The 20,921-nt window shown below is 37.5% G+C and overlaps 1 protein-coding gene across 1 annotated transcript in view; it reads left to right on the forward strand.

The window, feature by feature from the left end:
- The first annotated feature begins 8,184 nt into the window (after positions 1–8,184).
- Positions 8,185–20,921, forward strand: part of grin3ba (glutamate receptor, ionotropic, N-methyl-D-aspartate 3Ba) — a 65,856-nt gene continuing 53,119 nt past the window's right edge. Inside the window, exon 1 of the mRNA XM_051125862.1 lies at positions 8,185–8,737. Within this exon, the coding sequence (XP_050981819.1) occupies positions 8,285–8,737 (453 nt within the window). The 5' untranslated portion in view covers positions 8,185–8,284. The remainder of the gene's footprint in view (positions 8,738–20,921) is intronic.

The following is a 20,921-nucleotide window of genomic DNA, read 5'->3' on the forward strand; positions in this document are numbered from 1 at the left end:
CTTGAAGAATATTATGCTATGACTTTTAATATGTTGGGAAAACTGATGCTTTTGAATGTTCATCACATATGCAGCTTCATATCTCTGGGTTTTCATAGCCGGTAGGTTTGGTCGGTAGCTCACGCAGTGGGGAGATGTACTTGAGAGATAAAGGTATAAATCCCGTATAACTACGGTTCGACAAAACATTTCAGATCTGCACACCTGGAAGATTCAAATGGCACGTTTGCGTCAACAAATGCGCTTTGCAGTTGTCAACACTATCGGGTAAGTTTAGGGTTGGGTTTGGTGTAGGGCATATTTCCAACACGAGCATTAACTTTAAGGTGACAGTCCTCGGATATTTGAACTCTGAACCGCTGCAATACATACCTCAAGCAACGTAACAAAAACACAGCAATACGTAGCTATATCATCGTAGGTACATTCACGAATTGACCCTATGTTTTAGTGCCATTCAGTGGACATTTCTCTTTGAAACTGCCTTGAAACGTGCAGTAAGGTACGTAAAACGTTGCTGCAGAAAAGTACCCAGTGGTACGGATTTTTATGAGACTGGCTTGACTCATACACACTGAAGCACGTGTGACGCCCCAGGTGTTTTCAGCCTCTGAATGCTGTGAACATTGTCTCCAGAGCTTCTCTGAGAGTCAATTCATGAGCATTTTACCGTTTCATTTTTGAAAAATATATCATATCAACACACAGAAATTTAAATCTTCACGTCAACCCGTCAAAATAAAAGTTTGGTTTAACTTGAAGAAATTGTGACAGAAATATACTGTTGTACGACAGAATGTATTTTTTTAATGTAATAATTATACCACTAATGAAATTATTATTAAAACTACATACAATTTTAACAATACACCTGTTGTGCAGCACTTTGTATGCTGTAAATCGAAAGGACTTCATTTCATTGGATTACAAGAAAACTAATATTAACATTTTATGCATTTGATTACCAGAAAGTAAAAACGAAAATAAAAAAATAAAGTGTATTGCATAAGGCCCTCATTTTTGTTAAACTTTTAATAAGCTGTGAAATTGTACAGGTTTCATGATTTCAAGACATGCCTTTTGAAAACCTTAATTTAACCATTAAAACAATGTCCAGAAAAATCAAAATGGAAAAAAACGGAATTTGAAAGGGGAAAAAATTAAATAAATGGAATTTGGAAAAAAATAAAAATAGATTCCACAGTACCTTTACGGAAGCTCGTTTCTGCCACTAACTACAAATTAAAATAAAGGTAAAATTGCAACTTTTTATCTCACAGTTCTTTTTTTTTTCTCATTATTGTGAATTTAGTTTACATCTCACAATTCTGAGAAACAATAGTCAGAATTGCGAGATGTAAACTCGCAATTGCGTGTTATAAAAGTCAGAATTGTAAGATATAAACTCACTATTCTGAGAAATTAAGTTGCAATTCTGAGAAATAAACTCGCAATTCTGACTTTCTCGCAATTGTGACTTTCTTCTTAGAATTGTCAGATGTGAACTTGCAGTCAGAAAAAAAAAGTCACAGTTACCTTTTTTATTTTTTATTCAGTGGTGGAAACAGACTTCCATAGGCCTTAAATAATCAGTATACTACCATTCTAATTAGTTTTTAATGTACAAGGGAAAAAAAAGGTTTTATTCTCTTGAAGGCAGCCATTACTTCAGTCCTCAGTGTCACATGATCCTTCAGAAACCCACTTTGGTGCTCAAGAAACATTTTTTGTTATCAAAGTTGAAAATAGTTTTTTTTTTTTTTTTTTTTTCTCTCAAACTCATATGGAAACATTTTTTCCAGGATTCTTTGAACACAAAGTTCAAAAGAAAACTATTTGAAATAGAAATATTTTGTAAGATTACAAATGCCTTTACTATCACTTTGACCAATTTCATGCATCTGTATTAAATAAATGTTTTAATTCCTTCAAAAAAAAAAAACCAAAATAGAAATGTTACTGAACTCAAACTTTTGAACAGTAGTGTAAGTCATATGGGCCACTTTATAGTGTTTTGGGTCAAAAAATAATCAGTTAATAATACAGTTTGTATGCCATGTATTTCAAACCTCCCTCTTAGCTTAGCAAATCAGTTATGAGTTGTGTTTCTGGTGTGGAGTGATAGTTGCTTGCCATGTGAAGTTGCTGCATGTTTCAAATCAGTCACTTACGGAGTTTCTTTACAAATAGGCTTCTCTTTCAGATGTAACAACTCCGTGAGTTTTGGAATAGAGTTAATGACTCCATTAGCTGTATAAATTCCTCATAATTAAAAAAAAATAACAACCTTACAACACAAACAGCAATGACCTGCCAAACCAAGACTATAGGATTGAAATTCCTCGCTACACAAACACAATCAGCAAAATAAGACGCTACACAGCACCTCTACACATGATTAAATAGTAGCCCTGTGATAATTCACTTATCACTGATAGGGTAAACCATGTTTTCTGCCTAACATTGTCCATGAGGTACATATAACTAAATCAGTATAGCCTTTCCTCCAGCTCCCTGCACCCTTACAGAGAAAAATGGGAAGCGAACAGGTTATTTCAAATGATGGTGGCTATAAAATGTGACATGCACATAGCCTACAAGCAGTGAGGGTTCGTCTCTGTGGATCTGATAAGTATGTCTGAACCATGGTAAAAAATAAATCCAGCTCAGCAATACTAGCCTACCCTGCGGCAGGGTGAGATGTATGTATTTACATAGTGCATGTACGAAAATTTTCCTTGAAATACAGAACCTTGGCCTTCATTAAACTTTAACGCACAGAACACAACTTGCGTTTCAGAAAGAAAAAAAAAAGAAAAAAGCAAAACCAGGGACGAGACATTTCCCATATTAAACCAAAGTCAAATCTGCAGTGCTTCTCTGTTCATATTGTATTCGATATTTTGTGCACTACTAAATGGTATGTTGAGTTTTCACAAACGCTTTTAACTTCTTAGGGACTAGCAAATGTGCACAGCACTTAACACCTTAATAATATGATGTTAAGTTAATTAACCGCATGAAACTCATTAGTTTTTTATCAGAACTGTGTTTGTTCAGTCTGATAAAACAGAGAGGGGTTGTAGAGTGTTTGGCCAAATGAAATGAGGTTTCATATTGATACCCTCCCGCTGTGAACCGGCCTCCCCTCACTATTTATGCATCCCAACCCTAATTTGAAGTCCAAATTAGTCTTCGGCACAAATTTAGGGGAGGGTGAAAGTTTACAATGTTCCCGTTTTCACAAAGTCATGGGTTTGAAATAAAAGACTGTGCCAAGCGAGAACATCATCTTTTTAGCACAGTAAGGAAAATCAACTGTGTTGCCTCCAGCAAATTCTCTTCTAATATACGAGTATGTAGCACTTCAGATTTTAATAGAATTATCCATTTTAGCTCCTTTCCTCTCACGCAGCATCCAGTGCGCTGCTGACTGTCTGCTGGACACAAAAGATTGTGCTGAAAATTAGTCACGTAGGATGTGCTGAGAATGTAGATGTCGCACAATGATATTTAAAAGCATCGCTCTCCTGTACAAGTACTTCTGTAGAGCATTATGGCAGATTATGGAGTGCTGCGACAAGCGGTTAGACAGAAACAGCACTGATGGTACATTTATCCATGCTGTAATTGCAGATTCTTCTGCTCAAGAGGCTTTTTCTGAGGTGCCTCTCAAAATTCAATTTCAGAACTCATTAACTCAACTGTTGCATTGTAAATGCAGGAATGTCTAATGTATGCGTATGTCACAACTAAGTTAAGTCATAGGGAGAGACTGAGGAGGATTATCAATATGTGCGCTCACATGTGTTAAATAAGGTGGGTGTAATCCCTCCAAGATAAACGTTTGTTTTAATTGGTTTTCTGATTAAAGTGTAATCCATTAATTTATATATGAAATCAAACAAAATACAATTGACTAAAGGGAGGGTCCGGTTATACGAGCTGTCTGGAAGAAAATCGCGAGGACATATATGAATATTTATTTGCCCCGCTTGAGTCAGCTTGAAGGTGAGTAAAAGACAATCGCATAGCTCTGCTGAAAACCAAGTGAAGCGATCCATGTGTCAGGACAGGACAGTTGCGTAGGTGTCTTGTGAAATTTTGATTTACCCTCAAAATCACCTGCATCTCTGAAATATCCTGAAATGTGGGTTTGTATGCGGTGAAGCTGAAAAAACAATCAAGCAAGCATCGCTGGTTACATGTTAGTGTCAGACATCATAGTGCACGACCATTAGGCGGAAACGCAAATGGTTTTTTGGTGACGCTAACTGAGATGTGGTTTAGAGCAGGAAAAGAGATTAAATGATAGATTTGTTTCTGAAATAGACTGTATACTGCAGTATGGGCGGTATAGAGTAAACTGTCATTTTTATGAGATGTCTGTACAACATATAAACTGTCAAAAGTACTGCTGCACAAAGAACATGTTGCTGGAGTTTTGAAATGGTTCATATGCTTTTTACTCAGTCAGTGGTCTCTAATCCTCAATTAGTCTTTGACATCCAAGCTATTATTACCAGCAAATGGATTTGAGGGTGCGAGGCTTTCGGAAATGCACAAGTAATTGCTTAAAAACAGTTTCATGCATTGCAGTGCTAATATGTTTCTTGTCAGACAGTAAATGAACTAGTTGCATGGAAGAAAAATGCACTGAAATTCTGTAGTGATCAGTGTTGGGGGTAGCGCATTACAAGTAACTTGAGTTACGTAATCAGATTACTTTTTCAAGTAACTAGTAAAGTAACGCATTACTTTTTAATTTACAGTAAAATATTGGAGTTACCGTTTCAAATAAGTAATGCCAGTTACTTTTCTTCATTTATTGTTTGACAGATCTCCTGTCCCCATGTTGAGAGAAATCAGGAGTAAGATGTTACTGAAGTTCTAGAATGAATGTGAACATGCATTAAATGAAGTTCCAAACTTAGTTTTGGGAGGAGCCTAATCATTCAGTCCTGTCAATCATCATTACGAGCCTATATAAGCAGCTCTCATTGCACCGTCCCAGCGTCAGTTTTTCCGGCATCCCTCCACCTCCCCTTCTCCTCCTCTATTTCTGTTATTCTTCCTCTAGGTAATATCACAATGGGGGGGGTTGAACTCAATGCTCAAGCTGAGCCTCGGGTTTGAGCCTCCATTAAGGACAGCAAGTTTGTTTACCAATACCAGAAAAAACAGATTCAGTATTCCTTAAAATGAATAAAAACAGTGAAATGCAAACCTGCAATAATTAAATGTTAAATAACACAAATATCCTTTATGTATTTAATCCTATTTTATTAACCAGTGTATTTGCTGCTGACGTTCGATGATCCAATTCAACCATACTAATAAGCAAAATTACTCTAGATAAACATTTGTGCTTCTTTTTTTTCTTTTGCTGAAATGTGTTGAACTTTCTTCTGCTAAGTTCTACTGTACAGACGTGAATGTACTTTTCCTTCAGCCTGAGGCTTATTCATTTCACTTTTGGTGTGCAAGAGCTTTTACGTTTGCCAAAATAGATCTTCTATTTCCATAAGTAATCTAATTAGTTACTTTCTTAGGGAATAACACAATACTGTAATGCATTACTTTTAAAAGTAACTTTCCCCAACACTGGTAGTGATAATCTGATGATGTTATTAAACATAACTACAGGGGATGGAAAATGAAACTGAATTTTTCTGAAAATTTTTCTGACTCACTCCTCTAAAACACACCAAAGTGGCTCGATAATATTCAGATGTGGTGACTTTGCAGGCCATGGGAGATGTTCACTTTCATGTTCATCAAACCACTCTGTCACCAGTCTTGCTGTATGTATTGGTGAATTATCATCTTGATACATGGCACCACCTTCAGGGTACTGTGTTTGAACCATTGGGTGCACATAGTCAACCTTCACAACCTTCGCTCTTACTGGTGGAGTGTGCAATCAGTGAAGATTGGCCACCAGGCCGCACAAATATAGCCATGAAACCTCCAACAATATGTTGGCTAGTGTTTCAGTTTCATTGCCCAACCCCTGAATGTTCATATTTCTAGTGTTCATTCACAGAGGTGAAAAAGGCACTTGTAGGATCATAAATTAATGAGGGCTTGTGGCAAAAATGCCACCAAAAAGAACAAAAATGCACCATAAATTCAAGACAAAAGGCAAAAAATGCCCCTACACAATTAAAATGAAATGAAATGTGAAAATGAATGAAAAGTGTCAATTCACGGAATTTTTTGTGAATTGACACATTGTTTTGTGTCTTAAAACCAATTAAACGCGCTTCTGTTGAACTACAGAATGCATTGGCCAATCAGAGGTGCTTAGATTAGTCTGCGCTGAAAACGCTGGAGCCGTTGATGACTTCGCACCATCACAAATTCCCTCATCATCAACAACACAGTGCAGATACATTGTAAATTAAAGATTATTTCATAGCTTTAGTGATTATAATGGGAGTTTATGCATAATGTGCTACACTTGGCTAACATCATAGACTGAGATGTTTGTCTATGAATGCAGAATGTGACGTGCCCAAAACAAAACAAACATTTATATTGTGTTCTATATGGATGTTAATAATCATTATTACAATATAAATAATGATTTTTGTCATAATATTTCAGACCTGTGAGCTCCTGTTTTTACATGTAGGCCTAATTTAGATACAATTTTAAACAATTGTTATTGACAACAGTTTAAAATATTGATTAAAGTAATTGGGTAATTTTAAGTATTTGACATTAAAGACAACATAGTATTGTTTTTATAATAATAAAATATTGCTCCTTAATATAAAAGTTCGTTTATGACCCTGGCACATGTTCATTGCTCAGTTGAATGCTTATGCGCATCATTTTCTTTAAACTCCAATCCTGTTACGGTAGCATCGTGTAATGAGAAGTTTATGGCAGATATATATTTTCTGTTTAATTACTAAAGGAGAAAAGAATATTTTAATGAGCTTATTGCAACATATTAACCACCCAGTGGTGAAAAATGCCTTCGGTGACTACAGTATTAAATTTAAATGCTCTGTTAAAGGGGTCTTGGGATGTTTAAATGTGAAATTTATTCAAATAAACTAATGGTCTAAATCAAAGGATTGTATTGTTAGCCTTGTTTTTGATGAACAGAAAAATCTATTACGTTGCGTTTCAGTCCTGCGCTCAAACAGAGTGACAAGTTAATATTTTTGGATTACTGTTCTATAGCAAACAAAGGCCACTGTAAATTAATTCTACTGAACAGAGCATCCGTGTTTCCATGGATTTATTATTTAATTAATTTATGAATAGGGTATTGTCCTTGAACTATGCCAAACGTCTGAATTCAGGAGGCAATTACTGCCTCAGTCACCTCTTCATCTCTTTTTAAGACTTCACTGAAATCATTAACTGTAAAAAAAATATTTGGCTTGGCAGCCACTGGAGCGTAGAGGATTTTGCACCTATCTCAACTTAAAGCTGCACTCTGGGAGTTTTTGCTTTACCTTTGCATTTAGCTGGTCCCTTGTCCCGATAGATGCGGATTTTGACTTCATATTAACATCCGGATGCAGCCTGAATGCAGAAAAGTACTTCACTAACAGGAATCTGTTGTTTTAATATCAATACTTAGGACGCTCTTGAATTTAATATCAACATTTTTGAATGCTGTTGGTAGTTCGGTCTAATATACAAAAGGCATTTTGCTGTGGCTGTGACCATTGTGTGTACTTGATTCAATTTTGAAAACGCAACATAAAGTAAATGTATTATGCATGACGCAACTGGTCATGTGATGTCAACATGGCAGCGGCCAAGAGGGGGCGACCCGCTTCACGGACAATTAAATATTTTTCTGGAAAAGTTGCAATCTTTTTTTAACGATTCTCCTCCCCGAAAATGCTGTTAATTTAATTGTGTAAAACTTTTCAATAAGCAAAAATTACTGAGTGCCCCTTTAAATGAAGTGAAGATTTGAAGACATTCAATAGCTTAATATTTCGTAAGTGACCTGAGAAAGCTCAGCTCTTCTTAATCTGATCTTTTAGCAAACCTGACGTGGCCACAACTGTCCTCCCTCCGAGCTCGGTGATGCTGAGAAGATCTCCAGTGGCACAGCACCTCCTCCCTGAACTGCGCGCACAGCAGCTCCTCGCCTTCAACACTTGGAGTAGACGGAATGGTTGCACTACTTGCGTTCTAACCGAGGCTGTATCCGCGTGCGCGTAAAACCATTAAGGACAAGAACAACTGGACAAGAATAGAGCGATGCCATCTTGTGACGAAACCTCAATCCAGTTGCGAAAGGAGCAGGATGAATTTAGTGCTCTCCAGATTCTTGGCATACCTTCACGTCGGGCTCCAGGTCGCGCTCCAGATGTTTATTTACCCTTGTCATCTGCATCCCCAGCCCTGTCACATCCTGGCACGGATTGGGCACACCGTGCGCTTGGGTGCACTCCTGCCGACCCGCCAGCAGTCCAGGATACAGGGCGCCCTCAACCGCGCCCTCGTCCACCTCCGGCAAAGTGGGAACAACTTCTTGCCGTACAACCTGAGCTTGGAAGTATTGTCCCGAGAACCGCTCAATGGAGACCCAGAGTCCATGTTCAGGTGCGTGTGTCAGGATATCGTTGTTCAGGGAGTCTCGGCTGTGCTTGCGTTCCCTCAGAGCCACGAGGAGCTCATACAAGTGGAGTTCATGTCCTCGTTTTTGGAAATACCTTTCATCAGCATCATTGAACAGGGCGAACCTCTTAAGACACAGGTGAGCTGCAAACTCGTTTTCTTCACTTTTATCCAAAGCGCTCTTTAACTGTTCCGGCGTCGGTCTTGTGTAAGTCGGTCGTGTTGTCGGTCTAGATGTACATTTTCCTGATAATGGTTGTTTCTATTTTTTATCACATCTTTTATAGTCTCCGCTACAGCTGCCACTGTTCTTATTGAGGCATAATCAACATAATTCAAAAGCGCGTGACAACCGTAAAGTGTTTTGTTTCCGCGCTTTTTTTCACTGTATGTGTCGAACTTTGATATAATGTTTCCAAATGAGTCTTAAACATATAAAGCAGTTATAAATCTACAGTTTATCCATAAACTGTATATTAATCTCAGGTACATCGAGTGATGTAGTCACCACCAATTTAAAACATGGACTGGTTGTGCATTCAAATGTAGAAAAATGTAAACAAATTGATAATTTCAAATTAATTATTAGACCTTCTTCAAAAGCGTATTTCCTGTTAAACATTCTGACTTGAAATGGTAAACAGCAAACAGAATTAGAAACATAAAACAGTATATGTGTAAGTCACTCTGATAGGCAGTGCAGATGCAAAAGAACAAGAGAACCTGCTGATAGACACCATATGATACCAGTTTTGTCATTTATGAAATTATAAGCCAGTCTTTTGTCCTGTAAACCTTCTATATTGCCACACACAGGTTTACAGTTTCTGCTGTTAACTCAGGAGGCTGCTGGGCAGAAAGCTGACAGTTATCAGATTGTCCCAAAACAGATTTTATATGTTGAGTGGAACATATAGAGAGGCTTAAGTCAGGAGGGGTTAGAGCTGTGGCATGTATTACAGGTGTTTTTGTCCAGGGGCCGGACACAGACATCCTGATGTATTCCAATGGAACAATCCTAACACTGTTTAGGGCTCAGGGTTGAGGCGCGCTGACTCTCGTTAGTATTCTAAGCAGCAAACAGAGCGGATGCCAGTCGCACCAGTTGTTTCTGTCTCCAGCAGTGCAGCCAGTTGCAGCGGTTTCTCCTGGCAGGGAAACCTCAAAAGATTTTCCTCCAGTCAAACTCTGCCAGCATATGGACACAAAGGAACAAAGGCACCCCTGATTTTGCATAAAGAACCGTGAACAGCGGGTCAGCAGAGAGACTCATCTTTTAAGATGCTCCTTCATAACAGCGTGATTTATCCTACATCTTATAAAGTGTCAGTCAAGAGGCTTTTGTGTCTTGTACATTTACAGCCTGGTTGCTTGTAAAAAGCAGCTTCGTGTATAGTGTTATTCTTAGCCGGGGCAAAAACATAACCAAGGCCATTTATGTGATTAATGAAAATTATTAGCAAAATGCTTGTGATTGCTTCGTTTTGACACAGCCCTCAGGAAGTGTGAAATCATTAGTGCCCATCTTTTTCCTGACAGTGCGAGGTTTGGCTCGTGCCATCACTGTGAAGTCGTTAACTTTCCAAATTACTTTAACAAATTAAAAGATATATTTGAAGCTATAAATTTCTGTGGGCAGCATGAGGGGCAAGGATGTTCATATATTTTAGGACGCGGGATATTATGCTGTCTGAAATGCTTTTCAAAAGCAATATTCTCTATCCTTGGTGAATAACCTCTCCTTTCGGCTCTCTACGGATGAAATAGCCATCCGCTGGTGTCTTTTACGGAGCACTAGTCTGAATTTGCAATTTGAGTGATTCCCATTAAATATTTTTTTATTTCCGTGACTATATTTGGCCCAGAGTCAATCAAACGCTGGGTAGATTACCATATTCTTAGCACGCCTTAAATAATTTTGTTTGCTGACCAAATATGCCGGGCCTGTTTCGTTCGTGAAAATTCTTCTGCTCATCTACGCTTGAATGCTCATTAACTTGTCTCCCTTCTGTAGCAAATATTCCCAAGCACAAAAGGAAGATTAGCACATGCAAAACTCATTTTGTCCCTTTGAATGAAATCACATTCTAATCCGAAGGCCTTTCTCAATTATGCCCCTTTGTTAGCTCACCAGTGGACAACCACTGGAAGGTTATTAAGCTTAATGAATCCTTAATTCAAGAGGGCTGTCGAGACTGTCCAAATGTTGATTTTTGGTTAAACTCGAGGTCGTAACATTCAGAGTGGACTGAGAGCGACCTCATTCGAGTACACCTAAATGAAGACGTTAATTTGTGAAAAGCTAACGTTTTGTAATCTTGTAGATGCCCCCCTTATTATGTTATTAGCATGACCTTTTGCCATTGCAGTCTTGCAGTAATTGCTGAAAAGAGTAACCTTTGAAAAATTGAAACCACAGACCAGTGGTTTCTTAACAGTGTACGTTTTGAGTTTGTAAACCAGGGCCGAGAACCAGTCTTCAGATGAATATTCATATATTCAGACAGTTCGATATTGATTTTGTACAACACTTTCAATAAAAAATAAGATAATGTTGAATAACTTATGTTTCAGACATAATATTTTCAGTTACTTTGTGTATTTCACTCCGATAATGAAAATAGTTTCAAACAAAGCCAAAGGAGAATCTGTCGTTGTACACCTCTGAACAACATAGAGTAGTCAAGCTAGTCAAGTCATTAATTTATTAGTGCATATCGTACATACTGTGTTGTTTCAAAGCAGGTTAATATTAATAAACAGGAAAATAATAGTGCAGATGTTGTAAAATGAATCAATTATGAAACAAATTAAGTTTCAGATGTAAAGCAGCTCTACTACTGAATGAATCAGTGTTGTGAACAAATTATTTGACTGAACGATTCAATGACTCACTCATAAAGACAGTGACTGCATCCAAAATTGCATACCTCCCTACTATATATGGCTATGTCCAAATTCACAGCATTCATAAAACAGTAGGCAAAAAAATATACCTTATGTCCTTTTTCTGCCAAGATTCTGAAGTGAGTATTGAATGGACACTTTGCTATCCCATAAGGCCACAGGAGAGTATTTGTGAATGGCAGTGAAGCTGACAGCTCCTGTGTTAGCAGCACCACACACAAGCATGGTACTTTTTTTGTTTTGTTTTTTAAAGAAATTATTGAATAAAGTCGTTATTTTTGTTTTCTTTGCACACAATAAGCTTCATAAAATTACAGTTGAACCACTGATGTCACATGGACTATTTTAACGATGTCCTTAGTACCTTTCTGGGCTTTGAATGGGGTAGTTGCGTTGCTGTCTATGCAGGGTCAGAAAGCTCTCTGACTTCATCAAAAATATCTTATTTTGTGTTCTGAAGATGAAAGGTCTTACGGGTTTGGAACGACATGAGGGTGAGTAATTAATGACAGACTTTTCATTTTTGGGTGAATTATTACTTTAATTCTTTTTCAAAAAAGAATGACCTATTCAGAGAGTATGTGATTTCTGATGGAGCCAGTCACTTGTTTCATTCCTGGATGAATCCATTTTATAAGCAAGTTGGTTAAGTGAAAGATTCAGTGGTTCATTCCTAAAAAGAGTTGCTTGTTTTGGTGTGAACCAGCATTTTGAAGTGGTTGGATGAATGATTCACTGGGCCCTATCATACATCAGGCGCAATACGACACCAGGTGAGATGACAGACTGAAAACGAGGTGTGTTCAAGCACATTGTTGACGCATTGCTATTTTGAGGCAACTGAAAATGATTGCACCATTGACCAACTAAATCCTGGTCTACAGTCAATGGTACAGTATATATATATTTTTTTATTTAAAGGGCACGTTAGTAATATTCGCCTATAGGCGGGTGCACAATGCGCTTACACTCTGCTTATTACACACACAGAGACAGCACACAAACATGCTGAATATTAAAACGAGCACACAAGCAGATCCGTTTTTGTCACTGGAGAAGCGTTCAGTTTTTGCTGTTGTGAATCCACCATTGTGCAAGTGCAACTGGCTTTTAAAGGAAATGGGAGATGACACTTTGATTGGTTTATTGCACATTATGCCCAAAACACACCAGTGACTCATTAGGAGAATAGGTACAACTCTTTTGGGCCATGCGTCTGGCACGCCGACCTTTTTTTCGTCGTTAAACTAGCTAAAGTGGATTTGGACACATCCTAAGTGCACCTGTGGCATGCGCTTAGATTGTTAAAATAGGGCCCAATAAAGTACTCATAAAAACACTAACTTGTTACCTGAAAAAGTCTCCACCACTTATACACAGCATGTCTGGAACACCCAAACACAGACAAGTGAGGTCATACAAACTGTACAAAATCACAGAATGTGTTTTTGCATTTAAAAATGTTAAAAGTTGAACTTCTTTTAAAAGGGTGCTATTATGCTTTTTCACTTTTTGCAAATCTCAAAGTCCACTCCAAAGGGAGATATTTCATTTTTAAAAAATCCCTTTTCAGAAACTTCAACAAACGGCTCCTTTGGACTACAATGTTTGTTTTCTGCATGCAGTGATGTCACAACGTGGTCCATTAGAATATCATTAAATGAAATATCATGTATTGGCGATCTCGCAGGCTGACGATAGGACCCAACACTACTGTAATGTACTGTATTATTTACTTAACCTCCATGCATCCTAGATGTATATGACTTCCTTCTTTCAAACAAATGCAATCAGAGTTTTTTTTTTTATTTATCCTGGCACTCCCAAGCTTTAGAATGGCATTGACAGGTGTTTCTCATCTCATTTCATCAGTCCAAAACAAGTCCAATAATGTGTATCCATCCATAATAAAAAGTGCCTCACACAGCTCCGGGGGGTGAATAAAGGCCTCCTGTAGTGAATCGATGTGTTTTTGTAAGAAGAACAACCATATTTAAAATGTAAGTAATCTGTTATTTAAAAAGTAATCTGTTGATTATTCTGATGATTAATCAAGTAATTGGATAATTGTGTGTGTGTGTGTGTGTGTATATATATATATATATATATATTTTTTTTTTTTTTTTTGTAGTAATAAAAATAGACCTAAGTGAACAGTAACCTTTAAAATGACTTATAATAGCAATGAGGCAATGATAATTAGTTCAAATAAAGGATCAAAAGCAAGTAATCATATGGTTTTATTGAACAAAACTGAAAATGCACAATGTGTTATAAACAATAGAGCTAATGTTCATTACGCATTATAACAAATGCCTGCAGAGGATGCCAATGGCCTGACAATTGTTTTTACACTTTACTGAGTGATTTAATCCTTGTTTAATTATTGACTAAACATAATTTAATTCACATTTAAACATCATTTAATGTCCACTTAATCATTAATATTTGGCCATTTCTTCATGATATAAACGTTGCGGCCGCTGTAATGCCTTGAATATGTGGACATCAAAACTCAGAGTGAAGGTTTAAACTTTTATTTTGAAATTGCAAAGAACAGTTGGCATTTTGAGAAAGATGATGTATTCTCCTGTTTGTGTAGGTTTCTGAATGATTTATCTTACAAATCTGATTAAATAGGGTGTGTTATGTTACCAGATGAACGTTATAATAAACCCAAACTCACAAAATCATATGCAGAGATAGAATTTGAGACGCTCCTCTCATGTAAATGCTAACAGTTTGTGTAGCAGCATTTACTGTGAATGAAGCCGCTCTGAGAGCACGTACTTAACCTACACGCATGTGAATAATTAAAGCGCATATATTAAACCTGCATCGCAAATATTTATATAATTAAATCGTAGTGTTTGTGAATTCTTAATAGCATCATGCTTTATTATGATTTCAAAATAGTTTTAATATGTGGAATGCGCCACTTCCGGGATTTTTACGATTACTTGACATGGGCAAAATGCAATCGAGGATTTTTTAATATTGAATACTTGAATAGAATCGAGGAATTATTGCAGCCCTACTCTACATAGGAATGGTGGAAAAGCATTGCAATAGAATGCTAATACATGTTATATGTAAATCAGGGGTGTTTCCAAGAGAGGCAGTGTCTCCTTGGATAAGAAAAATTTATAGTACAAAAATACAAATTATGACACAAAAAAGCATATAAATCACTTGTTTTTCTAAATTGAAACGGTCCAACAGTGACACCAACAGGCAAAGTTACAACAGGAGTCCGCGTCTCCCTCGCCTACCCTGAGCCCATTGAGTTTTAACAGACCCCCAAAGCATGTGGTGGGTAATTGAGAATGAATTGAGAAAGTCACATTAGAGAAGGCAGTGCCTCCATTGCGATATGATTGGACATGACTGGTTATGTTCAGCTGTGATTGGTTCATGTGATTAAAAAAAAATTGTGAGGACTTTGCCTCCTCATTTCAGAACCCCACTGCATGCCGCTGGTGTAAATGGCCCCTAAGTCAAAGAAATAGATGCAACAGTAAATGCATTATCAGAACTCGCATTGTAAAGTGCCATCATATTGTGCTGAAATTGAATTTTAAGGAAAATGAGCACAAAACTTCCTTGTCTGTTATTTACATGTGCAGTGTAGCATATAAAATGCATAGCTGAAATAAACCATACAACATTACCCATTTCTGTGCACTGCACAAAATAAATATTTCTAAAAGCACCTGGCGAGCAAGCACTTATTAGTCATAGAGGTGGTCTACGCTCCTTCTGTTGATACAATGCCATGCACACGTGCATGCAAGTCACCACCTATTCCCAGCCGGAACAATGCTGATCATCGGAGCATTGCTGCTGTGATTGTCTGCATCCTGGATCGCTCCATTATGGAGGCCGAGGGTGTAAATAAAGTGTGAAATACCTGGAGGAGATGGTCTGTAATCTCCCACATGTGCAGGGCTGAGATAAGCAGCAGATGGGCCGCTGAGGTCTGTGACAGTAAGGATGCGGAAAGAGCGTGGTGCATCAGCCAGGTGAGGAAGAATGCTGCAAGGGGCCGAGATGGCTCAGTGTTGCCAGGCACTTAGCATTACAGCATCCCAGCACATTCATACGATTTAATACACAGCCGCGTATGTGGTTTAATACCGTCTGGATTTGGGTTAATGCCCATATACTGTAAGCCGAGAATGCTCTGACCCATCAAAACTAATTGAGCAAGTAAGCTTAGGGATGTTTTCTGGACTCTGTAGGGTTGGTATCTGTTTCATAAAAAAATGAGTTTTTCTCGATTTGATGCGGTTGCAGGAATATGCAGGAGTTTAATTGAATCTAAAAATGTTTCCAATAAGTGGCACAACTGTGCCCGAGGTACTTATGACTTTTTCCCCGACCTTATACCTTATTTCCGCTCTCAAATGTGTGTCTTTGAAAATTCAACCCTCTTTCTGCCCGAGGTGAGCTTTGAAGTGGTGCCTGATCCCTCAATATAAGGTGATTGAGTTTTCACTTTGCTTCTGAATACAGCGCCTCGCTGAACGAATCTCACTGGCTTTCAGATCTCATGACAGAAATGATTCATTGTCTTTATTTTGGCTGTTGGCAGCATTATGGTGGGCACAGCGCTGACCAGGCTGCACTGATGCCAACGACGCCTCTCCAGAGTGGCTAATTCTTGTTTTGTTTTGGAATGAATATTTGTTGCTGTTTTCATTGTGCTAATCATAGCGTACTTCACTGTTCATAGTGAAACAATGAACAGTCTGTTGATCTTTTTATCGGTTTTATCTAACTGGCATTTTAAATCAATTTTCCTTTGAAGGATTCACTCGGCTTGGGGTCTGTATCTCAATCTGCAATCTTATAGCCTCTCTGATTGCTTTGATGGTGGAGAAAACACACAGCCAGAGAAACAGCAGCGTCTGTTCGCTTTGGCATGGGAACCTGCGAACGGCATCTATTCTGAATGGAGGAGAGATTTGCATAAGCGGGTATTACAGTTTAGCACTATGGGTACTTTTGATGCAAAGTTCCCTTCTGTGTGTCAGAGTCTCTCTGTAAGTCATTTTCCATCTCGTCTCTCTCTTCTTTTTATTTCCATTAGTTTTGTCTTATCGCTTTCAACCAACTCTCTCATGAGTGTGTTTCAATTATCTCCCCCTTTTTTGAAGGGATAGAAAAAAAAGAAGACTTGGGCTGGATAACAAGACAGAAGATGTGACAACCGTTCCCATCATGCATGAGGCACACAAGCGCAGCTCTGCTATCATGCTTATTAATAACTGCGCATGCACTTCTGATCAGAGCAAAGACTCCCGCCCATCCACATAAAAATGCCTCTGCCTCAGTTAAGCTGTAAGTGAGGGATTTCACTTTCTGGGAAAGATCCGGCCTTATTTAACTTGCATCGGTTCATAAAATACAAACTCCTGCACTTAAAGGAATGTTCAGGGTGTAGAACAAGTTAAGGTCAATCAACAGCATCTGTGGCATGATGTCTACCACAAAAATATGTTATTTTTTTTTGAAAAAGGCTTTTCAAGCCTTTCAGCCCTTTTATAAAATATATTATTTGAACTGTGAAGTTGTTTTTGTTATTTGTGTGGTCGTTTTAGGGTTATAGATGGAAACTGGACATAATTTTATACAAAAATGGTTGACACTGTACTTAATAGGGCCCTATGAAATCTGTTTTATTTTTTACCAAATTCATTTTTTAAAAATATTAATCAAAAAGCATGTCTGATTAATTGAAATCATGAAAGGTATACAATTAACAGTAATGTATTAAAAGTTTAACAAAAAAATTTTAAGGCCCTTTGAAGTATGTTTTTCTCCCCTAAAATTCAGTTTTATTTGACCAAATTCTTTGTTTGCCATTCATTTTCTGAAATCAATATAATGGTTTCATTATATTTTAATAATCAAAAGCATCTCTAGTTTATTTTATTTAAAAAGTATTATATCATTTCTTTCTTTTTTTTCAGAAATGTGTTGTGTATTTACATTTTAGGGCAAATCACATTTACCCTGTTTACATTTTTCTGTAAATACAAACCCGATTCCAAAAAAGTTGGGACACTGTACAAATTGTGAATAAAAAAGGAATGCAATAATTTACAAATCTCATAAACTTATATTTTATTTACAATAGAATATAGATAACATATCAAATGCTGAAAGTGAGACATTTTGAAATTTCAGGCCAAATATTGGCTCATTTTGGATTTCAAGACAGCTACACATTCCAAAAAAGTTGGGACAGGTAGCAATAAGAGGCTGGAAAAGTCAAATGTACATATAAGGAACAGCTGGAGGACCAATTTTTCACTTATTAGGTCAATTGGCAACATGATTGGGTCTCTTAGAGGTCAAGATGGGCAGAGGATCACCAATTTCCCCAATGCTGCGCCAAAAAATAGTGGAGCAATATCAGAAAGGAGTTTCTCAGCAAAAAATTGCAAAGAGTTTGAAGTTATCACCATCTACAGTGCATAATATCGTCCACAGATTCAGAGAATCTGTAACAATCTCTGTGCGTAAGGGTCAAGGCCGGAAAACCATACTGGATGCCCGTGATCTTCGGGCCCTTAGACGGCACTGCATCACAAATAGGAATGCTACTATAATGGAAATCACAATATGGGCTCAGGAATACTTCCAGAAAACATTGTCGGTGAACGCAATCCACCGTGCCATTCGCCGTTGCCGGTTAAAAGTCTATAGGTCAAAAAAGAAGCCATATTTAAACATGATCCAGAAGTGCAGGCGTTTTCTCTGGGCCAAGGCTCATTTAAAGTGGACTGTGGCAAAGTGGAAAACTGTTCTGTGGTCAGACGAATCAAAATTTGAAGTTCTTTTTGGAAAACTGCGACGCCATGTCATCCGGACTAAAGAGGACAAGGACAACCCAAGTTGTTATCAGCGCTCAGTTCAGAAGCCTGCATCTCTAATGGTATGGGGTTGCATGAGTGCGTGTGGCATGGGCAGCTTACACATCTGGAAAGGCACCATCAATGCTGAAAGGTATATCCAAGTTCTAGAACAACATATGCTCCCATCCAGACGTTGTTTCTTTCAGGGAAGACCTTGCATTTTCCAACATGACAATGCCAGACCACATACTGCATCAATTACAACATCATGGCTGCGTAGAAGGATCCAGGTACTGAAATGGCCAGCCTGCAGTCCAGATCTTTCACCCATAGAAAACATGTGGTGCATCATAAAGAGGAAGATGCGACAAAGAAGATCTAAGACAGTTGAGCAGCTAGAAGCCTGTATTAGACAAGAATAGGACAACATTCCTATTCTTAAACTTGAGCAACTTGTCTCCTCAGTCCCCAGACGTTTGCAGACTGTTGTAAAAAGAAGAGGGGATGCCTCACAGTGGTAAACATGGCCTTGTCCCAACTTTTTTTGAAATGTGTTGATGCCATGAAATTTAAAATCAACTTATTTTTCCCTTAAAATGATACATTTTCTCAGTTTAAACATTTGACATGTCATCTATGTTCTATACTGAATAAAATATTGAAATTTGGAACTTCCACATCATTACATTCGGATTTTATTCACAATTTGTACAGTGTCCCAACTTTTTTGGAATCGAGTTTGTAATTTTTCTGGCAAACATTCCCTAAAAATAATATTTTTATCATCTTATTATTAGTAGTAGTACTGTAATTACATAAAGTAATATATTTCTGTCACAGTTTCTTCAAGTTAAACCAAACCTTTATTTTGACGGTTTGCTGTGAATACCTTTATGACAATAGTTGTTTTTTTTTTTTAAAGAAACTGTTAGATGTTTATGAGTGACTCTCAGCACAGTTCTAGTATATGCTTGTGTGTTCATGTACTTGTATACTGAGGCGGCTGAAGCTGAAAACACTGGTCGCAAGTGTCACGCACACTTGAGTTAGGGCTGTCACTAACGATTATTTTGGTAATAGAGTTATCTGTTGATTATAATGATAATTAATCAAGTAATCTGATAATTATAATTTTCTTTGTAGCACTAAAAATAGACCTAAGTGAACAACAGCCTTTAAAATTACTTAAAATACATATATAATAACAATGAGGCAATAATAATTAGTTCAAATAAAGTATCAAAAGCAAGTAATCATATGGTTTTATTGAGCAAAATTGTTAAAATACATGTATTATAAACAATAGAGCTATTGTACATTACATTGTAACAAATGCCTGCAGAGGGTGCCAACGGCCTGGCGATTTTCTTTTTACACTTTACTGCTTACATCTAATCTGTGTTTAATATTGACTAAAACAACATTTAATTAAAATGTCCACAGTCTTTAATATTTGGCCATTTCTTTATGATAGGAAAGCTACAGCCACTGTAATTGGACATCAATACATGTATACTCAGAGTGAGGGTTTAAACTTTTATTTTGAAATCGTGATGAACAGCCTATTGAGAAAGATAATGACGTATTCTCCTCAAGCAGCAACCTCCCGGTCTCCCGACAACACGGAAGTGATTAAGGCTTAATATAATTGAAACGGATGATTTCTAAAAAAAAAAAAAAAAATCACCCCCCTCCCAGTTGACATGAAGGGCACAATTAGCTATATAGACCAAAACCACTTTTTGTTCCAGGCTGTAAACATATTTTTTCTGGTGTTAAGTTGGGCATTTTAACATAGGGAGTCTATGGGATTGACTCCCTTTTGCAGCCAGTCTCTAGCGGCCAGTCGATGAATTGCAGTTTTAAAGTTCTGCATAATTTAGGGCGTGGCCACTTGAGTGACAGGTGGATTGCTGCTGCTGTCACCACTGCCACGCTAGGCGGGCGTGGTTTCAGCAACCAGTTCCACCCACGTCCCGCCTCTTTGCCCATTTTCGGTTATCCAGGAGTGATGTGCGGTGATGCGATTCCAAGATGGCGACGCCCGACTCCCACCCACTAAGAGCTTCAAAATTCATATTTAAATAGTATTTTTGCGTCTTAATATTCACAGACACTAGTGCATATCGTGTTTTGATTTAAGTGTACTGACCTATTTTTGATTTATTCAACCCAAATTGGGCAAATTCCATGACATTCTGCATTATACAGTAAATTCCATTTTTATGATTTTATCGTGGAAATCATAGGGCCCTTAGTTAAAACCAGAGAACAAATCTGGAAAGAAAAGAAAAGGTTAGTAAGTAGTTTTTGTCATACTAAAATCATGTTAGCACACACGTTATTTAAATCTTGTGGCTACAGTGGACCCTTTTCAAATTTCTGGGGTTCTCAGAAACGAAAATTGTCATTGGAAGTGAACGGAAACTACATCAAATATAATTTTTGCATTTCCATTTGCTGCATTAGCAAAATAAAAAAAAATCAGATTTTACAAAAGAGCAACAAATACAGAGAGATTGATTACGTTGATCAATCAAGAAAGATGTCAAA

This window comes from Labeo rohita, chromosome 2 (genome assembly GCF_022985175.1).
Source record: "Labeo rohita strain BAU-BD-2019 chromosome 2, IGBB_LRoh.1.0, whole genome shotgun sequence".
Lineage (NCBI taxonomy): Eukaryota > Metazoa > Chordata > Actinopteri > Cypriniformes > Cyprinidae > Labeo > Labeo rohita.